We start from the raw sequence: 23,538 nt of genomic DNA on the forward strand, positions 1-23,538 counted from the left end.
TTTGAATAGGTAACTTTTTTTGGGAGGGGTTTGTTTTTTGGCAACACCTTTGATAATATTTGTTTCCTCAAACAGAAGAAATTCTTAACAGATTATGCATCTTTCCCTGCCACCATCCCTTTGCCTGACCTTATCCTTTTAAATAAGGAATATCCTTCCAGGACCATTAATCTTCACATATTACGGATTTTGGCCATAACTGGCCTGCTTGCTGTTCCAACTGCTGCAGGATAAGACATTGCATCTCGTACCTTCATGACTTTGCATGAACCATTCTACATTATCTGCAATGGATTCTCTCTACCATCTCTTGGAAGCCCCAAATCTCCTTAAGGCTCAGCCCAAGTAAACTTCCTACCCAAGGTCTTTCCTGATCCCCCCAGTTCTTTCCAATGCATAGTACATGGTACACAATAAAGGCATTTTGAATGAATGGTCTCGTTCTAACTCTTAGTAATTTACTATCTATGAAGTAATATGCAACTCCTTGTGGGAGGTCTAGACCTGAGATTTCATTCACATGAGGAATTCCTGGTCTTGAAGTTTGTAGCAGAAAAACTTACCTTTCATTTATAGTCTTAAGTGTCCTAGGACTTGGAAAGATTAAATAACTGTAGGTATCATCCCTAATTTTTAGATGAGGGAAAGAGTCTCAGAAAGTTTAAATGACTTGCCCACAATCAATCTGAACCCAAGTTTTACTGACTTCAGGGTCCATCCACTACATAACATTAAAATTACCATACTAGAGTGTCACATATAAAGATAGTTTATGTCAGGGGTGGGGAAACTGTGGCCTCGAGGCCACACGTGGCCTTTTAGGTCCTTGGGTGCAGCCTTTTGACCGAGTCTAAGTTTGACAGAACAAATCCTTTTACTGAGGGGATTTGTTCTGTGAAGTTTGGATTCAAAGGGCCACACTTGAGGACCTAGAGGGCCACATGTGCCCTTGAAGCCACAGGTTCCCCACTCCTGGTTTAGGTAAATGCAGTGTGATCTGTTGCAAAATATTATAGGGCTTCCATTTCTTTATTTTCTATGTAAAAAGTGTCAATTCATACATCACTAAGATTTTTAAAAAAAATGACAGGAGCAGATAGATGATACAGTGGATTCAGGAAGACCTGAGTTCAAATCTGACCTCATACACTTGACACTAGCTGTGTAACCCTGGGCAATCACTTTACCCTATTGCCTCACACCCCCCCCAAAATATGACAGGCTGAGAAAATTGAACTCTATTCATCCAAATGGTTACCGATTTCCTGCAGTGAATTCAAATGGGACAACTGCAAGCAGGACAAGAAGAAACATTTTAAGGATTTCAAACATAGTTTCAGGCTATGAATGCTGGTAAATAGTTGCTACGAACAGACTGGTTTAGCATGCTGGAATTGGGGAACTTCTAAAGGTCTTTTTTTTTTAGTAACAGCTTTGGGAAGATTCAATCTAAGATTGAATCATAAACAGCATCATAAACAGCAACAGACCCTATTGGTGGTTGGTTGAATTTACAAACCAAAGACTCTCCCTGGTATGCACAGGCTGAAAGGACAATGTCAGTCATCAATCTGTTTTTCAAGATAGCCTCCGGATTTACTGCCTGCCATCTCTGATGCAAGGGACAGGATTACAACATACAATTATTTTCACTGAAGAAAAACAAAAACAAAAACAAAAACAACCACCTCTAGTTACTGGGGGACAAGGACCCCAATAACTGATATTTTATAGCACCTTTAAGTTTGCAAAGAGCTTTACAGACATCCTTTCATTTGAGTTTCACAACCTTGGGAAGAAGGAACTACAGGCATTGTTATACCCATCTTTGATGAGGAAGTTGTTGAGTCATTTCAACTGAGTTCAACTCCTCCTGGCCCCATTTGGGGTTTGCTTGGCAAAGACACTGGAGTGTTTTGCCATTTCCTTCTCCAGCTCATTTTACATATCAGGAAATTGAGGCAAACGGGGTTAAGTGACTTGTCCTGGGTCACACAGCTATTGTGAGGTCAGATTTGGGCCCAGGAAAATCAGTCTTCCTGACTCCAGGCCTGGCACGTAGCTGATGAGGAAACTGAGGCTTGAAGTGGTCAAGTGACTGTCAGGTACCCATCAGAGGTAGGATTTGAAAACAGGCATCTTCAGCTCTAGCACAACATCACACTGCCTCCCACACTGACAGGCCCTCCATGTTATAATAAAACACAACCCATGATATTATCTCTGTCTCGAGTGTATAAATCTGTAACATGAGATGCTTTGAAAGGGAGTTTTACCTTAGCATTCTGTTGCATTATGAATGATCTATGAAACAATGTCCAGACTACCTCATGATCAGTAATTGCAGAGGAAAGCTGTTCAGATACAAGATCACAATAGAAGTGGCATCCCACTCTTTATCGTTGTATAGAACTTGGAAATGGAATTATACTTAAATGACTTTAATAAAGTATAAAAGTTATGCTAAAGTGGCTTTAATAAAAGATTTGGGTGGGTGCATTAAAAAAAAAATTAGCTCATACCCCAGTAACGTGGTGACACGCAAATATCTGTAACTGAAAATATGTAAGTGGTGGAGAGGTGCAAGCCAAGAAGGCACAGATAGTAGTGTGGAGAAAAGTCAGAAGACCCAGGTACAAATCCCACCTCTGCTAATGACTACCTATGATCTTAGGTTACTTCACTGCTTTGGGCCTTGGTTTCTTCATCTGTAAAATGACAAGGCTGAACTAAATGGCCTCTAAGGTCCCTTCCAGCCCTAAAATTATTATCTTTAATGCTATGGATGGAGGTACAGAAGATGTACACTAGTGGCCCAGTAAAAGCTCTCAGGGGGAAGTAGCATTTGAGCCATGCTCTCAAGGTTGGATAGGATTTCAATAGGTAGAAGTATGCAAATTAAAATTTTAATGTTTCAATTTATATGCCTTAAAACTGTGTGCTTCCCCTGTGCGGATGAACACTCCAAATATATTATAGGTCTATCTGAAAGGCAAATAAATTTTCCAACCTTTAGGAAAGGTGGGTCAAGAGTAATCCAAGAAAGGACCTTACTTATTAATTAGTTCAGTCATTCCTTTAAAAAATTAAAAAAAAAACCACTGATGTTATAAAACACACCTGCTCTTCAATAAAAATGTAGACTCTTTTAAACATAAAAAACATAAATCTACAACTGACGATTCTTTAGGTAGGATCTTAGACTTTAGTTAACAAATTAACATCTGTATACATCTCTAAAATTTCTCAAAAGAGCTTACAATTTTTTGGCTAATACGGGAAGAAAATTGAAATGGTGACTGAAAAGTATATAATCCAAATGCCTTCATAATCAGAAAAGGAACATGTGTGTGTGTATAGAATATGTAAACATGAGCTTTTATTACCATCTACTGCTACTCAAATGAGCAGAATGCTTATAACCTTGCAATACTTTGCATGCTAGAGAGCATTCCAGAGGTCAGCTTTCATAGTAGACTATTCTCCACATTTACATCTCACTGCTCTAGTTTCTTTCCCAAAGAAGGTTATTACCTTGATACCTTTCGATGAACTAGATTTCTATAAATGCATGGGTTCTCCGGTTCTGATTAATCTCTATTTGCCCTATGTTATTGTAAATACAGAGCCCTTGTAGCTACATGTAGAATATGAAAGTTTAAAATGAATTATTTTTCTTACACACCTCCCTCCTTTTAATGGAGATGGGGATTATGGGTATGGAATGTGGCATACACATTGTCATTGGTTTTGCTTTGCTGTTTTCATTATGAAAGGTTCTCCAAAAGGTGGGGTTATCCAGAAATGACTGATATAAAAATGAAAAGCATCAGAAAACATTATTAAAGGCATTATTGCTTATTTTCATTTAAGCATCGTCTTTTAAAGATTGGTTCAGATGGCACCTCCTTTGTGAAGCCTGTGCTGATCCCCAAAGTTTTTTTAGTTTTCTGCCTTCTTCAAATGGTCATACTTTATATATCTGTAGATTCTGTATCCCCCAAGTAGAATGTGAACTGTTGAGGACAGGACTACCTTGTTTTTGTTTTTCTAGCATTAACATACAATTTTTCCCCCTCTTTTCAAAATTTTAAATGATCTGCTCCTGTCTCTTCTCCATTTAGACTATGAAGCCCAGGCTAGAAAATGATTACTGCAACATAAACTGTTTCCCACAAAATTTTTAAATAAAAAGGTTGTGTCAAGAAATAAACATCTTTACTGCATTAACAAATGGTCAGTTTAACATGACTCCTTTCCCAACACATTTCCCTAGTAAAATCTTTTTAAAAGAAATCTCACAAATAAACAAGCAGAGGCACACATGTCAGTGATTGCCTTCTGGAGGTGAGAGGGCAGTGTCCATGACTCTTTTCCATCATGTCTATATGTGATTTCCTCTGATACTATAAATATGCTTTATCTCTATACTTGGCCCCTCAGTATTTTACTAAGAGGAGCAGAAAGCTATTCAGAAACTTTTCTAATGATAAGATAGAACCTGATGCAGGAGAAAAGCAAGTGAGCCACTTCTCTCTCAAAATACCTTTTTTTAAAAAAAAAAAATCATTCTCTGGTTTTTAGGCAGATTTTGTTTTGAGTGTTCATATTTGAATGGGGATATATATTAAAAGGCAAAACCTTCCCAACACTAACTTGTTCATGAAAACTTTGTTACACTCGGCTAAGGCTCCAGAAGGCAACCCCCCATGCAGGATTCTGTCATTTGATAATAATCTTTAGATGCCCATTTGTGTCTGGATCAATAGAACACACTATTCCATTTACAGATGAAAGCTGAGTATCCTGCCTAAAATGAGCACTCTCATTATTTCTCAATATTCAACACTGTTCATTAAATTACACTTAAGTATTAAGTATGTCACAGTTCTTGGCTTTTAATGAAACCATGAATAAAACTCACTCTCCATCTGGTCTTCTGAGTTGGCAAGCTTCAACATTTCATAGTCATTCTGGTATTCTAAAGAATACCGAATCATTTGACCTTGAAGTGTGAGAGCACTCACTGGAGCCTCAACTGGAGCAGTTGCTTCCAGGGGAGCTGCTGAGCAGCTGTTACATTCCCCAACAGAACAGGGTGTCTGTCACATACTCTCACTCATTGTGTTTATTTAATGGTAGAATCGTTTTAAAGACAGACCTGAAGCCTACTGAAAATTGGAGGGGTTACTTATTGCTTTGCAGACCTTGCTAATGCAAAAAATACAGATCCTCCCTTTTCCTCAAGCATTCAACTATTTTAATCTCTAAACATTCAGTAAATCAAAAAACACACCATTTTATACTATTTGAGTCAAATTAATTTTATTATGCTCCATGATGAATTGCCACCAGTGCAACATCCTATTCACTGTACATTTCAAAAATTCACATACTAAACAAAATTTCAGTTGATAAATGGAAACTTGAATGATTGAAAGTCTTTATGAATCTCATACATACAATAAGTGGCTAGCTGATATTGTCTATCACGTAGCGTTTGGATACAAAAAGCCTCATGCTAGTTTGTTAAATGCTAAGGCTATTCAAACAATCATTTAATTGGAGTATATACGCGAGGCTTTCAGACAATATGCAGGGATAGTGAACTTGAATGCTATGAAAACACTATCTTCTGCCCACAGTGCAAATGGTGAAGTGCTGAAACATGCAGCCATTACATCTTAGCAAATCACAGTTTCAGTCTTCATGCCTGGACTGAACTATATAGATCTATTTTAAACCAATTCTAATCCAGATTTTGTGCAACAAAGAACATCCTTGGGTTTTTGTTTTTTGTTTTTCCTTTTGGTAGAGACACTAAAGTCAAATGCCTTTTTTGGCAAATGAGGGACAAACAGCTTTTAAAATTATGTTTTCAATGTAAAAAAAAAGAAACCTAAGATCCTCTTTCCAGAGCTCTATTACAATTTGGGATTTCTTGATAAACATTACATATTAATGTTAGTTACAGAAATCCTGAATTTCTTGACCAAAGCATAAGAGAAAACCGAAATCTGAATAATCCTTAAAGGAACATATTTATAAAGAAAACTTGAGATTCTGATTATTTAAAATTATCTCAAGAAACATCCAAAAGGAAAATCTATTCTAACATCATTTTTAAAAAAATTACAAGGTTTTATTTTTTCATGTGCACAAATTCCTAATTTCATTGGTTAGTGGTTGTTCAGCCTCACCCACACTAGACTCATTTGAGCTCAAGCCACAACAAAAATCAAAGCAAGCAAAGGATTCTAGCAGCAGAGGGCACCGTTAGTATTTGCAAGAAACAAAAGTTTGGAGTTTTTCCCATGTGCTTAAATGACTCTTGCAAGGAAATTAACATTCTCTGAATAACTTAACTTTTACTGCCCCACTTACTGCTTTCAGCAACAAAACCTTTTAAATTATTTCTTATGATAACTAGATGCATGATCACTAGAGATTATGTGATAACTGGATTAGAAATTCAAGCCACATCTTGCAGGACCAGCCTGTCAAGATCATGCCAATACTAGGGTTTGGTCAGTATGATTCTGGATAGCTTAAAATTTAGTTTGATATTGTGACTATAGTCTTGAAATACTTAAGATACTTTTTTTTTTTTTATAAACTACATTCTGCATATGACTCAATCTGTGAAAAGTTGTGTACTATTTAAATCTGATCATTTTCTAAGGTAGGTAGAGTAATTAGTGCTGTAGCTATTAAACACCCACCTCTGGGTACCTCAGTGTATTGTTGAGATAGAGGGAGTCCTAATTTAAAAAAACCTTTCAGTATGCATAAAATAAAATCGGCAGGTTTGCAATAAAGAAAAGAAAAAGTCAATTTCTTTTTCCAATTTTGTGTTCCAAACAGTTTGACATTTTAAGGCCTCAGATTTTTAAAAAATTAACTCATTTCATGTCTGACAAATACCATGAGGAAATAATAGTAAAATTTAGTACTTATGTGTCAAAATTCTAACTTATACATTTGTCATTTTTGTCTTCTTCTGGATTGCTGTTTTAGTTTTTGAAATTTCATGAGCACCTTAAATCCATCCAGACTGTAGAATGATAGTACTTCATTTCACTTTATTAATACACTAGTATCCCAACTTTAAAGTAAATTTAACCCAACACTATTGAAGCACGCATCAAACATAGCCCTTCAGTTCAGAAACACATAAAAACTGACCCCAAAATAAGTCAAGCAACTGCTCTGGCAACTTGGAGACTTTGTTCATAAGAAAGACTCAAGTTTTAAGCTTGCCAGTAGGCCAGGCAAATGCTGTTATATGTGTCATAGCATAAACACTACCCCACAGTTTACTACAGGTGCAGAATGGCTCCTAGGAACCTGAGCTTTGAATGATCACTGCTGGCTAATAGCAGACAATACTGCCATGTCATAAGAGGTGTATTGATTTTTCACAACTATCTTTTTGTAGTGATTTTATGTAAAACATATTGCTGAAATGTGAGAAATTACATCACTGTAGTGATGTTCTGAGAACTGTGCAAATGTATCAGCCTCAACATTCACGTAGTATTGTATTCAAAATGAAGGGGTTAAATAAAACTGTCTGCATTACTTAAAAAGAATGTAGTGCTATACTAGATTTTTAATAAGAAAATTTAGATACAGAAAAAGTAGGGTATGAAAATAGTGTTTTTCCTTCTTGCATTATAACTAAATTACAATAAGGTTTTTGTCAGTCTCACATATTACATTTAAACTCCCTTATGGATGGAATAAACAATATTCACAAGTCAATTGAGCATCCTGATGTAAACTTGCACACAATAACAGGGAGTAGCTTTTTAGAGGATTATGACAAACCTTTACAGATTAAATGAGGTATTGCACAGATTAATAAAAAAAAGCAAAAGGCAACAAAAATATACAGCAAATTGGTAAAACATTTACATGATAATTTTACAGAATCCATAGACAGAAAGTAGTGTTTAGTATTTCACCTTAAAAAATATATATAATATATATTGATCAATCATCCCATTCATCGTCATCCTCAAAATCTTCTTCATCATCTTCATCTTCATCTTCATCTAGTAGTACAAGAAAATCATTAAGATGATCATTTATTTACAAGTGTCTAAATCACATTCTACTGGATTCATTTTCTCTATTGTCTGACCACAAAACATGCCTACAAAGCCTCCCTACATCTCACTTTTCCCCTCAAACTGCTGTATATCCATTCTCTATATATTCTGTATATGTTTATGGATATACCCGTTGTCTCCTCAATAGAATGTAAGTTGCTTGATGTTAGGGACTGTCCTATTTTTGTCACTGTATTGCCAGTGGTCATTAGTGTCTGGAACCTAGTTAAGCATTTAATAAGTGCTTATTGATTCCTGTCCGACTTTAGTGCTAGGGAGATTTGTCATTTCAGCTTATTTTTTTTTAAAGCTACTTGTAAATGAATTAACTTAATTCAGGATAGATTAAAATAAACCACTACATTAAGTCAATTAATCATGTTATGCTAGGGGATATAATTTTTAAAAATTGACCAATGATATTTTAAAATATAAATATATTAATTCCAGTAAAGTCAGAGTAAGACCAGTAATGTGAGGCCTTTTAGGGAACAATCATTGCTGATGATCTGATTCAGGAAACAGCTAATTATAACTAGCAAGGGGGATGTCACTTGTTATATAAGCTACAGAGCAGACATATTGAATAAAAGTAGATCAAAGTTCTTGTCCTCAAGAAACTTATAGTACCGTTTCCTTCTTAAGGCTGGCTGGTTGAAAAATTACTATATAAACTTACTAAATAAGCATTTACATTTTAAACTGTACACAGAATCCAATACAGTATAGTATCTATTAAGCAGTATGAATAGGTAATTGAAATTGGAACGTTACAATTGCATTCACCTTTTAAGATGAACTTTAATGAACAATATCTCAGAACATTAAATATAGAAGTCAGGACTGAACTATTTCATAAATTATTTAGACATTTTTCAGTGGTCAATAAGCTGTTTTTAATAAGCTGTGGTTTTGATATTTTTCCTATAGAAGGAAGGCATGGTATGGCCTGCTATTCCCTAGAAATTCTACTCTGTGGACATGTACCATGTAATATATCTGAATTACTTTGCTGAGGTTGTCCAACTATAGTGGAACTGGTAGACTCTATATTTGGGGAAAAATAAAAGACAAAACCCATCACTAGGAAGTAGCTAATAATCCTAATCTCAAGTACCACCTAGAAATCCAGAAATTCCTATAGACTTCTAGAAATGTGTATAATCATTAAATCAAATAAACCAAGTTCTTTACCAGATATAAAATCATAAAATTTATATTTGATTTTTAAATTCTTTCCCTCTATTTTATACAGAACTCAGATATGTGTGTGTGTGTGTGTGTGTGTGTCTGAGAATGTATACATAATGCTTATTCATGTTTTTTGACTATTCAGTATTCAAAATACCATGGTGCCGTCTACACACTGGAAGATAGATTATTTCACAGTCACTTTACCTATGCTACAAATGTTCAGAGAGTAAGCCTCCTGATTTTTACCTTGTTCACAATTTATGATGTACATTCAAGTTTCCTATTCTATTTCCTGGTGTTATATTAACATCTAATTGTTTTGCATTTTGTACATAATGAAGTTCACAGAAATTATACCTGAAGAATGAATGGCTTTGCTCCTTTTCTGCATTACTTCCATTAATGCACCTACAATTCCTGAGGTGGGGGCAGGTGTAGGGGGCACAGAATCTTGGCCATCAGACACCTTTGATAAAGAAAGATAAAATAAAGAAGGGGTATGTGTCAAGCATAACAAAGAACCTTTATGTCCTGAGAATGTCTTTTAAGACTTTTTCTTGTTTTTTCTTTTTAGCAAGGAAATAATGATAGTTACTAAAGTGAACAGGAATCTTAGAGATGTTTACGAGTATTACATTCCTCTTTAAATCCTGTTTAACTCAAACATATGTGCTTCCATTTATAACACATATTCAATGCAAGTAGGAAGTACTTCTATTGTTAACATGGTTGCATTTAAGTAAGTGTTCACAACAATACGATGATTATTACTTTGAATGAGGTTCAGTCTTTTAGCTGAGCAACTTAGACCTGGTGACTCTCCAAAACATTAAAAGCCTGGGACACTAACTTCACAATTATTATAAAGAAATGAATTTGACTCAAACCTTCAGAAAATGCAAAAATCGGTTATGGAATTAAAACTCCATTTCCATTTAATGTCCTCAAAGAGCAATGGTAGAAAACCTTTGTTCACAAAGGAAAAGTAGAATGTTTCACTGACAAATTACCATGACTGTAGAAAAAGGGTCCTGAACAAACACAACCACCACTTGCCATGGTTGCCTTGCCAAGTGTATATTACCTCATGAGGAAGTGGTGGCTATTAGTAAAGTGCTTTGATGTTCTGCAAAGTCTATACTTAAACAAAACTATAAATAATAAATGCATTAACAAAGGCTCTCAAAATGCCACGGTGGGCAATCAGAATGCTAGAAGGTTATTTCTACATAACATTATCAGTATTCAAATGGATAAACTTGAAGGACAAAGAGCTCTGCATATCTAAGGCTAAATCAAATTTAAGGATGGGAGGAGTATCAAGAGTAGTATTTTAAATCTGCTCTAATTAGACTATGTATGAATTCACACATTAAGTGTACATATTCAATTGTCAAATGCATCAATTGTTAATTTAACATGGCAACATATATCTATATAACATGAAGATCTAAAGGATATAATGTTTTAGAAACACTGATATATATTTCTTAAATATATTCTTTACAGTAATCCCAAAGTTCAACCAGGAATAAAGGCCCATTTTTTTAATACCAATATTTTGCTCACTATTGTACAGCTGTGAGTCATGGAATGCTAACTGTTTCAGAAGAATTAAAAATTAATATTGCACAAAGGGCAATGGAGAGATGCAAGATAACTGGGAGCAGACATAACAAATAAAGATCTTTGAAGAAACGGAGTAAAGGACATCACAAGGAAATGTATGTGTTGTGCTGGGAAATGGGTCTTTTGCTCCACTAGCATCCTTGAGATTTTGGAAGAAAACAAACCCAGTTTCACTGGGTGGGCCTCCTACGCCAAACTTTTGGCAGAGCATGTACAAAAGTCACACCAGGCTGGGGAGGCATAGATGTATTGATATCTGTATCAATGCATGACCACATCAAGGAAGTCATAGATCCATTTCAGTTTGAGTATACTAGTTCTAAGGGGAAAAAAATGTGAAAAATTTGAATGTACTGGTATTTTATTTCACTATAACTTTTCCCCAAAAAATAATTTTAAAAGTTTAACTAAAGTAAACAGACTACAAATTGGAAGGGCCCTAAGTCATCATTTAGTCAAACCCATACCTGAAAATGAACCTCTATGACAGCATAAAAGACGAGTTGTTATTTATGAAGATATCCAAGGAGAAATCACTGCTTCCTGACGCTGCCCATTATACCTTTGGATACCTCTAACTGTTAGCAACCCTTTCTTTACATAAACACTAAGGGTCACTGCTATTTCTACCCACTGGTTCCAATTTTGACTTCTGAAGCCAAGAAGAGTAGGTCTTGCCTTTTCTCCATTGATGGACCTTCAAATATTTGAATCTAGAAATGTCATCTCAAACCTTTTCTTCTCTGGACTAAACATCCCCAGTTTTTTTTTTTTTTCCAACCAATCATGTATGACATAATCTTAATGAAATTTTCCAGGCTGACTGTCTTTTTCTCATTATTCTCCAACTTACCAATCCTCTTATCAAAATGTGGTACGAAGAATTCAGCACAATATTCTACACATGGAGTCTGATTAATGTAGAGGACAGTATAAGATTATTACTTCCTTTTGAACACTCTGAATGTTTTTCTGGCTGATATTTTTGACTTGCTTTGAGCTTGGAGTCCAGTAAAATCATCAGATCTTTTTTAGAAAAAGCACATCTTTTTCCGATGAATTTCAGTTTCGCATTTTTAAGAAAATACAATGGGTTTGGGAATAAAATAATTGTTTACCTTTGCATAGCTTAACAACAGGCTTATAACCTGCTATATATAGTAATGAAAGATGAAAAACATATTCCTTAATTTATTAAATACCCATAATGCATATAACTGGATTTGGGGGGCACTACACAAAGTAAATTCAAATACACATATGAGCAAACCTTTGCAGTTGGTTGTTTTAGGTTATTTGTGTTTTAAGTTGGATGTGATCATTCCACAAGAGATTCACAATTTTAGAGAGAAAAGTCAGAGAAGCACGGTTGGGGAAATTTATAGAATTGTTAACTTTAAAAGAATGATGTAAAGTCATGTAAGTAGATCTGATCTAGAACATATCAATAAACCAATGACTACTACTACTAAGATAACATTTTGTATATAACTAAAATACAGTTTATAAATGCGAAAATAAGGCACTATATCAGCCTAGGCCCAGGTATCCATTTTCTCCAGAGGACTTCATTTAGTCACACGGGGGAAAAAAAAATCAGTAATTAATTTAATTACTCAATTATACAGAAGCAAAAAGAAACTTCCCTGATTCCTTCCAATGTTAGTTCCTGCCATCTCCTCCTGCCCCTCAAATTGTTTTGTATAAGTTTTGTATTATTTGTCTAAGTACAGGCTGCTTCCTTTCAGCAGGAGAGCTACCTGAGGGCAGAACTCTAACCTTTTTCTCTCTGTGTTCCGAGCACAGTACCTAGTACACAACAGACACTGAAAAATGTTCAGTGAATTGAACTTAATTTTTTTTATGAGGTAAAAATATAAACTACTCACAAATATTTAAAATTATGAAATGGAGACTACTAAATGCAATACATAATAAATATGCTTTACAGATAGAATAGGGGATAATGAAAGGAGCAGGGATGAGTAAGAGGATCAGAGGCCAAAGAGACAGTAAAAGCAATGACAGAGAACAGAAAAAGGGAGGAGAGTGGAGGAAAGGGCTTGAAGTAGGAAGACTAGGCTGGTTTGAAAGGGCAGGACACTGAAGAGCAGGGCAGGCTCTGAAGTGAGTGATAACAACAGTAACCACCTACATTTCTTAATCATATTAGGATTCACAAAGTGCTATCCTGACAACATCCTATGAGGATGGGGCACAAGTAAAGTTACTGTAAACTGAAGCTCAAAGAAAACAAATGAGATAACACATAGGTAAGTTGGCATTGTTGTTAAATGATTTGTCTGTGGTCACTTGCCAGGTTTTTCACTCTTTTTTAAAACATCTTGTCTCTTCTGCTCTTGTGACAATCTGTTTTACAAGGGTTGTGGCAATTCTTAGCCAACTGACTATAATCCAAAGCTCTTCAACTTCTATCAAGTCATTTCCCAAAAGTTTCCGGCAGACAGTCAGCAATCAAATTCCTATCTTACTTTTATTATTCTTATTTATTAACTGTGTGAACATGAGGAAATCATCTTCGCCACACATTTCACAGGGTTGCTATAAGGAAAGTTCATAAACTCACATAAAAAGCAAAGTAAGTATGAGAAAATGTACACATGTACTGAAAAACACACAAAGAAATAAGGGTATGTACATATCCATTTCCTCCTACACACAAAGCCTTAGTTACTGAGAAGAATAAAGGTTACCTTCAAAATAAAAAGTTTGCCATAATAAAAAGTTTCTAGTATAAGAAACAAAAGTCTAATATACATTAAATTAAGCCATTTGGAGCCACCTTGATAATTTTTAAGCATTAATAATTTTGTGAAGAATAAACCAAGTTATGAGATTGCCAACCCAAAATTTAGACAGACTATTGACTATTATTAGTCTGATGGAGGAGTTGCTCAAGAAGCTTTAAACATCAGCTTTAGAAGGTCCAAACAAATTGAGAGCTATTAGTGGCCTAGACATGGCAGACAGAACTCTCTGGATTTTGTGTAGAATTGTGATTGTAGAGTTATGACCCTACAGGATACTTGCAAGCGAGGTGGTGCAGTGGATACAGCACTGGGCTTGGAATCAGCAAACCATGGAATCAGGAAATCCATACTAAGAAACTTAATAACTGTGTGACTCTGGGCAAGTCATTTAACCTGTTTGTCTCAGTTTCCTCATCTGTAAAATGGTGATAAAACAGCACCTACCTACCAAGGTTGTTGTGAGGATCAAATGAGATAACAACTGTAAAAAATGCTTAGCACAGTGGCTGGCACACAGTAGGCACTATGTAAATGCTAGCTATCATTATCATTATTGTTATTATTATTCAAGGCAGGTCTTCAAGTCATGTGCCAGATCCCATCTGAAGACAAGATGTTTTTCAAATGTGTTAGCTCAATTATTCTCAAGCATTTTCATCATATTAACCTTTTTAAGACTGCCTAGCTAATTATTTGGTGACCTGGAGGGCTTCACAGAACTTCTCACTCTTTTAATGGCTTATTTTAGTATATTAAGTAGTTTCCCTATACTGCTTTTTTTAGGGGGGGGGGAAGTAACTTTATGAAATGCACTTCAGAACAACAGCTAAACAACTGAAAGATGACATATCACTAATAATCCAAAATGAAAATAACAATGATACTTACAGACTTCAGCTGAATACCCTGTCGTATCTGGTCTAAAAGTGCATCCCTTCCAGAGCAGGACACTGGACGACTGTTCTGTTCTACTTTCTTTAGCTGGGCACCCTCTCTTATTTGATCTAAGAGAGCTGCTTTGTTTCCCGCAGGAGCCGAGAGTTGATGGTCACCATCAGAGGATGGGCCAGGAGGAGGAGGAGGACCAGGAGGAGGTGGAGGTGGCGGTGGAGGAGGTGGGGGTGCGGCTGACCCAGCTACTGAGAGGGGTGGAGGAGGTGGTGGTGGGCCTGAAGGTGCTGAGGAGGGATGTACTGGAGGAGGAGGAGGGTACACCCTATTTGGAGGTAGTGGTGGGACTGTAACACCTGGCCTAGAGGGAGGTGGTGGTGGTGGCGCAGCTGTGGGAGCTCTTGAAGGTGGTGGGGGTGGAGCTCCTCGTCCTCTGGCAGGGGGAGGAGGAGGGCCTGAGCTATGTGGAGGTGGTGGTGGAGGAGGAGGAGGGCCGCCCCTTGATGGTGGTGGTGGTGGTGGTGGTGCTAAAATAAAGAAAAAAAGAAAAAAAGATGTTTATAAACATCATATTGAAAAAGTTCTCTCATTTAACACACACTTAAAAAAAGAAAGTCTTTGGCATCTTATTTATAGATATCACTGTCCCGAGGAAGATTCTTTAAAATTCTAATTTTGCCTGATTTTAAGGATTACTTTTTTTTTTCTTGACCATAATTTTAAAGAAGCTAGAGTATGGGAATTTTAAGTAGGACTAAAAGGTTTTTTTAAACTTTCCTAGACAAGGTCAACAGGTAAAAATCTGCACTTTTAAAAGAAAATAATCTACTTCTCTCCCTTTCTTTAAAACATCAAAAATAATTTGGTTTCTTGTAGGAGTCAATGTGCATTCAAAATTAAATGTCAAAAGTTCTATCAAACATTAGCATTTATTTACATTCACACAAATTCAAACTATATTGCTGAAAAGTTGTTATCTTAAATTTTTTTCCATTAAATTTTCATTAAAATTTCTAGTTTTTCTCTTCTATCTATTGTTCTGTATTTCTATAAGAAAGTCAGCAATTCTAAAATTTTCTCTTCTCCATGTGAACAAAGTCATGATGACTTTAAGGAACTAACACATTACTAATTGATGAGGTCTGCGTACAACAAAACCAAGTAAAATTCTTCCCCCAACCATCTATTACAATTAGACTAGTCCCACCTCATGATCGAAAAAGCTGGAAGGGATCTCAGAATCCATCTAATCCAACCGCGTTACTTTAAGATGGGCAAATTCAGGCGCAACAAGAAGACTTGCCCAAGGTAACACAGGGGGATGCATTAAGGTTAGATACTTGAAACCAAGTCCTCTGGTTCCACAGGCCATGCTTTCTCTTCCACTGCACCATGATTCTTTCCATTCTATTAAATCATATAAAAGTGACTCTAACTAGACATATGCAATCAAGTGCAGCGGAATCCCTCCAGAAAATGTTAAGGGGAAAGAGTAGGACCACCTTTGAGCCTATAAAATGAGGCTTTTCTGTTACAAAGGACATTATTTGACTAACAGTAAACCTACATTCATGTAGCAATGAGCTATGTTCTGAGGTTCTACAGTATCTACCAAGAAAAAAAAGTTGCTTAATAGAAAGAAACTATCAAAATATCTTTGTGAGAGAAATGAAGTAGTATCAAAATTACATAGCAGTTATTTCCCTCCTAATCTCTATTATATACTCATGTATTTAAAGACCTTTTAGAAAAATATTGCTAAATGAATAGTATGAGACCATAAAATTAACATTTGTTTAATGATGAAAGCCCTAGCTATTCCATACTATTATTTTTTATTGACACAAAATTGCCAGTAGCATTAAAGCTCCTATCTTACCTGGCACATTGCATTATGATACGAATATAATCTGTTTAAACAGTAATGCTACTGTACCACAGATAAATTATTTTGCTAAAGATTTCTACTGAAATATATTTCAAAAAGAAAAAGATTTCTTCCAGATTTATTACAGTTGATCCACTAGAACCAGAAAATAAAGACTACTTCATAAACAAGAACAATTTAATATAAGGTAGTTTCATCTCAAGATTACTGATATACTATAAAATTTTTGTTTAAAAAAAAAAAAGTATCTTTACCATTATGGCCAAATCATAGACCTCAATAATACTGGTAAAGCAGGTTTGGATGGTACTAGCATTCTGAGCCACTCCTGTCTATTCTTCAATTACTTATTACAAACAATTTATAACCAGAAATGCTGAATAGAAAAATAAAATAATAAAAAAAAGTTACCAGAGACTGTTACCCTTACATAGAGTGAAAGGTTACTGTCAACATATGAAAATTGTTTTTCTTAATTCACCTAAATTGTAAAAAAGAACACATGTTAAACCTGTAGATAGGGGAACTATGCTACTTTCAAACAAAATATTGTCAAGGGCACAGAATTTTATGGTCTCTTTCTTTTTTACCATCTGGTATAGAGGACCGAAGTACACATTTGGCCAGGGGTTACTTTGTTTTTTCATGTTGTTTGTCTGGAAGCTGATATGGAGGTACTTTTCCTTACTGCTCGTATTTGAAGGGGAAGATTTGCTAAGGGCACAAAAACTTCCAAATATGTCTATTTGCATGTAAGAGGGAGAAGCAGAGGGCAGAGTCTATGTTTCCTGGACCAACAGAGCAGAACTGAGCCAATTAATCTTATACCTAAAAAGTAAGTTAATTCAAGTTTGTGTTAAAATATTTCAAAAAGTTTTATATTACATTTGTCTCAAGACGGCCTTTGTGTTTCATTATAGACAGGAAACAGTCCAAACTATTCAAGTGCTTGATATTTGAATAAATTTTCCCCTTGGAGACAACCAAAGACTATGGATTCCCTCTACTGGCTAGATGCTGCCTTCTTTAGGAAAAAGGGAAAAGGTCTTAAAATTTGCTCAGTTCAACCTTTGAAGCCTGGAGAAAGGCAGTCTTCCTTTTACCCCATTCTATTAAAACAAACAAATAAATGTAACCTGTTTCATGTACATTAGGAAATACAGAAAATATTTTATGTTGCTTGGCTTCCTATTACTATTTGAACAAACACAGAATCAGAGTTTAGAAGAGTCTCAATTTTGCATTAAATTTAATTGAAACTATCAATAGCATTCAGCATATAAACAGAGCACAATTTCATGATACTCCCTCTAATAAGCTTTAGTTTGGGGTACCAAAAAGGCACATCAACTTTTGTATCAGGATTTAACACTAGGGTACATGTACTATTTAATTAGGATTTATAAAGAGAATGTTTACTCTTAATAAGTAATTTAATAATTAATTCCAGTACTTTAGATATGTGAAATGAAAGCTATAACTCCTAAGCTCACTAAATTACTTTTTTAAATTATCTAAAGAAATAGATAATGAAAATCATATGAAATAATCAAATGGCAAAACTTTCCATTAATGTATTGTGCCTACCTGGTTATACTCATATAAACAGAAAATTTTAATTATTTCAAAAAGTCTTTGTAAGATAATGAAATACATTTTTAAAAGGCTAAAAGTTCTAAATACTTTCTTTTGGAATGAAATATATTTCTAAATATTTTACATATATATGTAAACATTTCACATATATAGATATTTCCATACAATCATAAAAACTGTGTTCTTAAAGTGTATTTGCTTATGAATCAACAGTTGAATTATACATGGGAAAACAAATCAACTAGAAAAACTGTATGTGGCTTGCATGGTATTCATAGAGGAAGTCAAAACCCCAAAACACACACGCCATACACCAAGATAAACAGTGTTAAAAAATTGCTGGCACGAGGTTAATCTTTTTTGCATGCAAGAGAAGTCTGCTAAACAAAAATTACATACCACCAAGAGAAAGGCTGACTGACTGCCTTATGGATTTTCAAAACTGTACCACTAAAAGAAAGAGAGTCAGCTTGTATACCAGAAACTGAATAAAAGTATACCTCAGATTTTAAAACAAAGAGAAATATATGAAATGAAAAGCAAATTAAAAAACCACAAACAAAAATAGCTTTTATCATTAAAGCTTAATAAAATGCAACACTAAAGACAACTGGGAAAAAATGCCTTCCAATGATACCAACCATGGAAGAAATCAAAAGAGTGGAAATACTTTAGTCCATTTAAATTCAATACCAAGATGGAGACTTGCTTAATAGGAATTCTCCAAATTTTGATTACTCCAATTATAATTAAATTATAAGCACAAAAAATCTTGAAATAATGCATCTCATAAACATAATCCTTACTTCAAGAAATATGGTATACTAGGAACGGGAAATTATTAAAGAAATACTATTTAAACACTCAAAATAACATGTAAACAAAAGTAAAACACATGCTATAACAGATAAATTGTTAGAACTGTAGATAACACAAGCAAAACTATTCATTTTCATGCACAGTGAAATAAGGGTTGGCATTTGTAGAATACAATTACTTTCATTAGAATTTCAGAGATATTGTATAAATGTAAATATACTTTATGTAATGTGTGTAAATAATGCTGAATGTGAAGGGCTATCTTTAAATATAATGATATATGCAAATACTTTATTCTCCCATTAGTAGATTAACTGGAAATTCTAATTTTTCCCCCCTAAATACAGTCTCTTCAGGTTTGAAATCTATGAAGCCACTGGCCTAAGTAGAGAATAATAATAACTGACTAAAAACTAGATTTGGGAAAGTGATGGTGAATATTGTCTTTTGAAGGGCACACATACCAGAGCATGCATATTTTAGTGACATTAAGTAAAAAAATAGCCCATATACATACCACTCCACTGTGGTGGACCTATAGAACAGATTATTTTATGAGTGACTTAACTCTAGACAAATTCACAGACACTAAGAAAAAGTTGGGAATCATTTTTATACTTTTTGAAACCCTATGATTAAGAGTAGTATTGAGGCTACTTTTCCATAAGTCTTGCTCCAGTAATTTTATATTATTCTTGATAACAATGTTACAAACATTCTAATTTCCTCTCTTTCTTCAATACACACCCAAGCTCTGTTCCATGCTACTTCTATCTCTAGGAAACACTTTCCCACTAGAATATATGGTTATTGGGGGGAGGGGGAAGGAGGAGGAGAGTAAGTTCTTTAAAAAAACCCAACAACTCATTTCTTTCATGAGGTCTTCCTGTGATCTCTAACGGCTCTGTACTAGGCTTAAAGCTATTCCTCAAATATATCATTCTGTCTTTTTGCAAAGATAATTCAATATAGAGAATGTGTCTACCTTTCATGTTTAACAAAGCTGTTCGAACATGCTGCTAATAAAGTAGCAACAATAATAAAAGTGAAGTTATAACTCTTAGCAACTGATAATGTAATAGAGAAGAGTAGTAGAGACAATCCAAAACTAATTAAAAAAACAGTTTACTGAGTCCCTTGTAAACATAGTTTATCACACATTCAGTGCCCTCAATGCCCAGCTTAATTTAGTGGTGGTGGTGGTGGTAGTGGCGAGTGCGTGTGTGTTCATGTGCGTGCTGTGTGTGTGTGAGCTGGGAGGCATGTTTATGTGTATGTTTCAGAAATGGGGGTAGAGAGGGAAGGAACAGCAAAAACATAGACCTAGGCCATGCCAGAACTCTATATAATCTACAAAATACAGCATGGGAACCCTAATAGTCAAAGGCTGCACGCAACTGCTTTTAGAGATGACAATGTTGCCATGAAATCATAGATTCAGAAGGGACTAAGAGGCCATCTAGCCAACAATGCCCCTCAAGAAGACTCTCCTGAGAGGATTCTGGGAAGGTGGCAGAGTAGGTCAGAAAACTTTTGGCTCTCCAAATTTCCTCCACAAAAAAACCCCCAAAACCCAGAATGTAGCCTCAGAGGAAACGTATAGCCGGGAGACAAACAAAAGTCAGGGTAAAACAGTTGTTCTCCTAAGACAACTTGAGAAGACCCCAGGAAAGACCAGACCTCCAGGGGCAGATGTTCAGCCTGGATGAAATGCAAATACCTCTAGGTCAATTCTGCTGAATCACAGAACAAGAAGCATTGGGGGCAACTGGGGATGGAAGGCAACCTTTCATCTCAGGGACAATGTGGGGATCTGACAGCTAAGTAGGAGAAGACTGAAGGACCTTCCACTGTTGAGGGGGCACCATGCACTGCTGTGCTGAGGGCTGGGCTGCTGCTGCAGCTTTCAGGGAAAGGAGCAAGCACACACCTGGTGAGTGCAGTAGCAGAGAGGCAGGGACTCTGCTGGCTGTCGGCACCTACAGGAGAGCAGAGTCCCTGGTTTCAGTTCCAGTGCAGAGGACAGCTGTAGTTTGCAGACACCAGAGGGACCTTGAGAAACAAGAAATTTTGCAGGACAGTGTGGCTGGGGGCTCTAAGTTGTGGTTTAGGAGTGGAGAGGAGAGCCCAAGGTTGAGCCCCAGGACAGATCTCAGAAAAAAACAGTAAGAAGGACCTGAGGCTTGGGACATCATTCCCTATACCTCAGGACTACAACTTGATAACTGCTAAAAACAAAAAACAAAAATAAATAAATAAAAATGAGTAAGCAAAGGAGAAAGAACCCAACTATTGATAGCTACTATGGAGAGAGAGAAAAATCTGGGTCATATTTAGACGAAAATAACAGAGCTCAAAAAGCCACTCCTTTCTCAATGAAAAATGTCAAATGGTCCCAAGCACAAAAAGAGTTCTTGGAAGAACTTTAAAGGACTTTTAAAGAACTTTTAAAATCAGAGAGATCAAGGAAAAAAAATAAGAGCAATCCAAGAAAATCAAGAAAATTATGAAAAGAAAGTCAACCAACTTGAAATAAGAATCAAAAACTTTAGGAAGAAAATAATTCCTTGAAAACTAGAATTGGGCAAATGGAAGCTAATGATGTTCTAAGACACCAAGAAATAATAAAACAAAATCAAAAGAATGAAAAAATAGAGAATGTAAAACATCTCCTCAGAAAAACAAGTGATCTGGAGAACAGATCATGGAGAAATAATGTAAGAATAGTCAGACTATTTGAAAATTACAATTAAAAAAAAATCTTGATACATTACAAGAAATCATCAAGGAAAATTGCCCTGAAGTTCTAGAACAAGGAAGCAAAGCAGAAATAGAAAAAATCCACTGATTACCACTGAAAGTGATCCCAGGAGGAAAATTTAAAGGAATATCATAGCCAAATTTCAAAGCTCCCAGGTTAAGGTGAAAATATTGGAAGCAACAAGAAAAAAAAAACAATTTAAATATCATGGAGCTACAGTAAGGATTACATAAGACCTAGGAGCTACTATGCGGAAGGACCACAGGTCCTGCAATACTGTATTTCATACAGCAAAAGAGCTGGGGTTATGACCAAGGATAACTTACCCAGCAAAGTTAAGTATAATCCTGAATGAAAAAAAAAACCACAAAAAACAAAAAATCATTTAACAAGCTGAAAGACTTTTAGATATTTGTGACAAAAATAGCCGACCTTAAGGGAAAATTCAATGTATAACATCCAGGAGAAATACAAGGTGAATATTAAAGACCAATTATAAAGGACTCAATAGGGTCAAATTGTTTACTTCTTACATGTGAAAATATTATCAGTACTTTTTTGACTGTCATCATCATTTGGGTAGTTTGAAAGAAGAGTTTGGGCTGGACTGAGTATGATAGGGTGATTCTAAAAAAAATTAAATTGTGTAGGGAGAGATAAAAAGGAGTAATTATCTCCTACAAATGAGGCATAAAAGGAAAAATTTATACAGAAGAAGCTAGTAGAGGGGAGGGAGGGTAGTGCTGGAACCTTACTCTCATCAGGAATGGGCTAAAGAGAAAACAACATATATATCTAGAAGGGTATAAGTCTTCTAAATTCTGAAAGAAATAAGAGGGCAAGTGGATACAACAGAGAGAGAGATTCTTAGATGAGTAGATAGGTTAAGGACTAGAAGGGCAAGGTAGCAGGTATAAGTAGAAGAGTGGGGAGGGACAGAGCAAATAGGGTGAAAAGGATAGTGAGGAAAAATAGGAAAGAAGAAAATACAAAAAATAATTACAGCTTAGAATGTGAATGGGATGAATTTACCTATAAAATGGAAACACATAGCCCATTAAAAACTTGAATTCAACAATATATGTTGCTTGCAGAAAACAATAAAAGTGAGAAATACATACAAAGATAAGATAAAGGGCAGGAGTAGATTTTATTATGTAAAAAAAGCAGGTGTAGTAATCATGATCTCAGACAAAATTAAAACTAAAACAGATTTAATCAGAAAGAGTAAAATAAGGAAATTACACTGTGTCAGCAACATTATTCAATATTGTTTTAGACCATTTAGAATAACTAGACAGCATAAAATACTGCCAAAACAGACACAGGAACTATATGAACATAAACATAAAACACATTTTCTACAAATAAAGTCATATCTAAATAACTGAAGTAATATTTACTGTTCATGGGTAGGAAAGCCAATATAATAAAAAATGACAATTTTACCTAACTTATCTATTTATTTAATGCCATCCCAATTAAATTACAAAAAAAAAAAATCTTACTGAGTTAGAAAAAATAATAACAAAGTTTATTCGGAAGAACAAAAGGTCAGGAACTTCAAAGAAACCAGAGAAAAAAAGATGTAAAGGAAGCAGAGACAAAAGTATCTGACCTTAAGTTATGTTATACGTGAGAGCATTACCAAAATGTAAAATGGATAATTTTGATTACTTTAAATTAAAAATTTCTTGTGTAAATAAAACCTATGTAGCTAAGAATAGAAGGAATGCAGAAAATTGGGAAAAAACTTTCAAAGACAATCTCTTAGATAGGAGTGACTGGGTAGGAAGATTTGCTGTGGTGTAGGAAATGATGTGCTGGTTAATTTAGAAAGACTTGGATTTATGAAGGAAGATGCTATCCACCTTC

General features: G+C 35.2%; 1 protein-coding gene across 1 annotated transcript in view; it reads right to left on the reverse strand.

The window, feature by feature from the left end:
• Window positions 1-5,303: 5,303 nt before the first annotated feature.
• Window positions 5,304-23,538, reverse strand: part of WASL (Wiskott-Aldrich syndrome like) — a 109,054-nt gene continuing 90,819 nt past the window's right edge. The window contains exons 9-11 of the mRNA XM_027855148.1: window positions 14,597-15,126; window positions 9,666-9,774; window positions 5,304-8,057 (exon numbers count right to left, since the gene is read on the reverse strand). Coding sequence (XP_027710949.1) covers window positions 7,996-8,057; window positions 9,666-9,774; window positions 14,597-15,126 — 701 coding nt within the window. The 3' untranslated portion in view covers window positions 5,304-7,995. The remainder of the gene's footprint in view (window positions 8,058-9,665; window positions 9,775-14,596; window positions 15,127-23,538) is intronic.

This window comes from Vombatus ursinus, unplaced genomic scaffold (assembly GCF_900497805.2).
Source record: "Vombatus ursinus unplaced genomic scaffold, bare-nosed wombat genome assembly UNPS02010788.1, whole genome shotgun sequence".
NCBI classification, from domain to species: Eukaryota; Metazoa; Chordata; class Mammalia; order Diprotodontia; family Vombatidae; genus Vombatus; species Vombatus ursinus.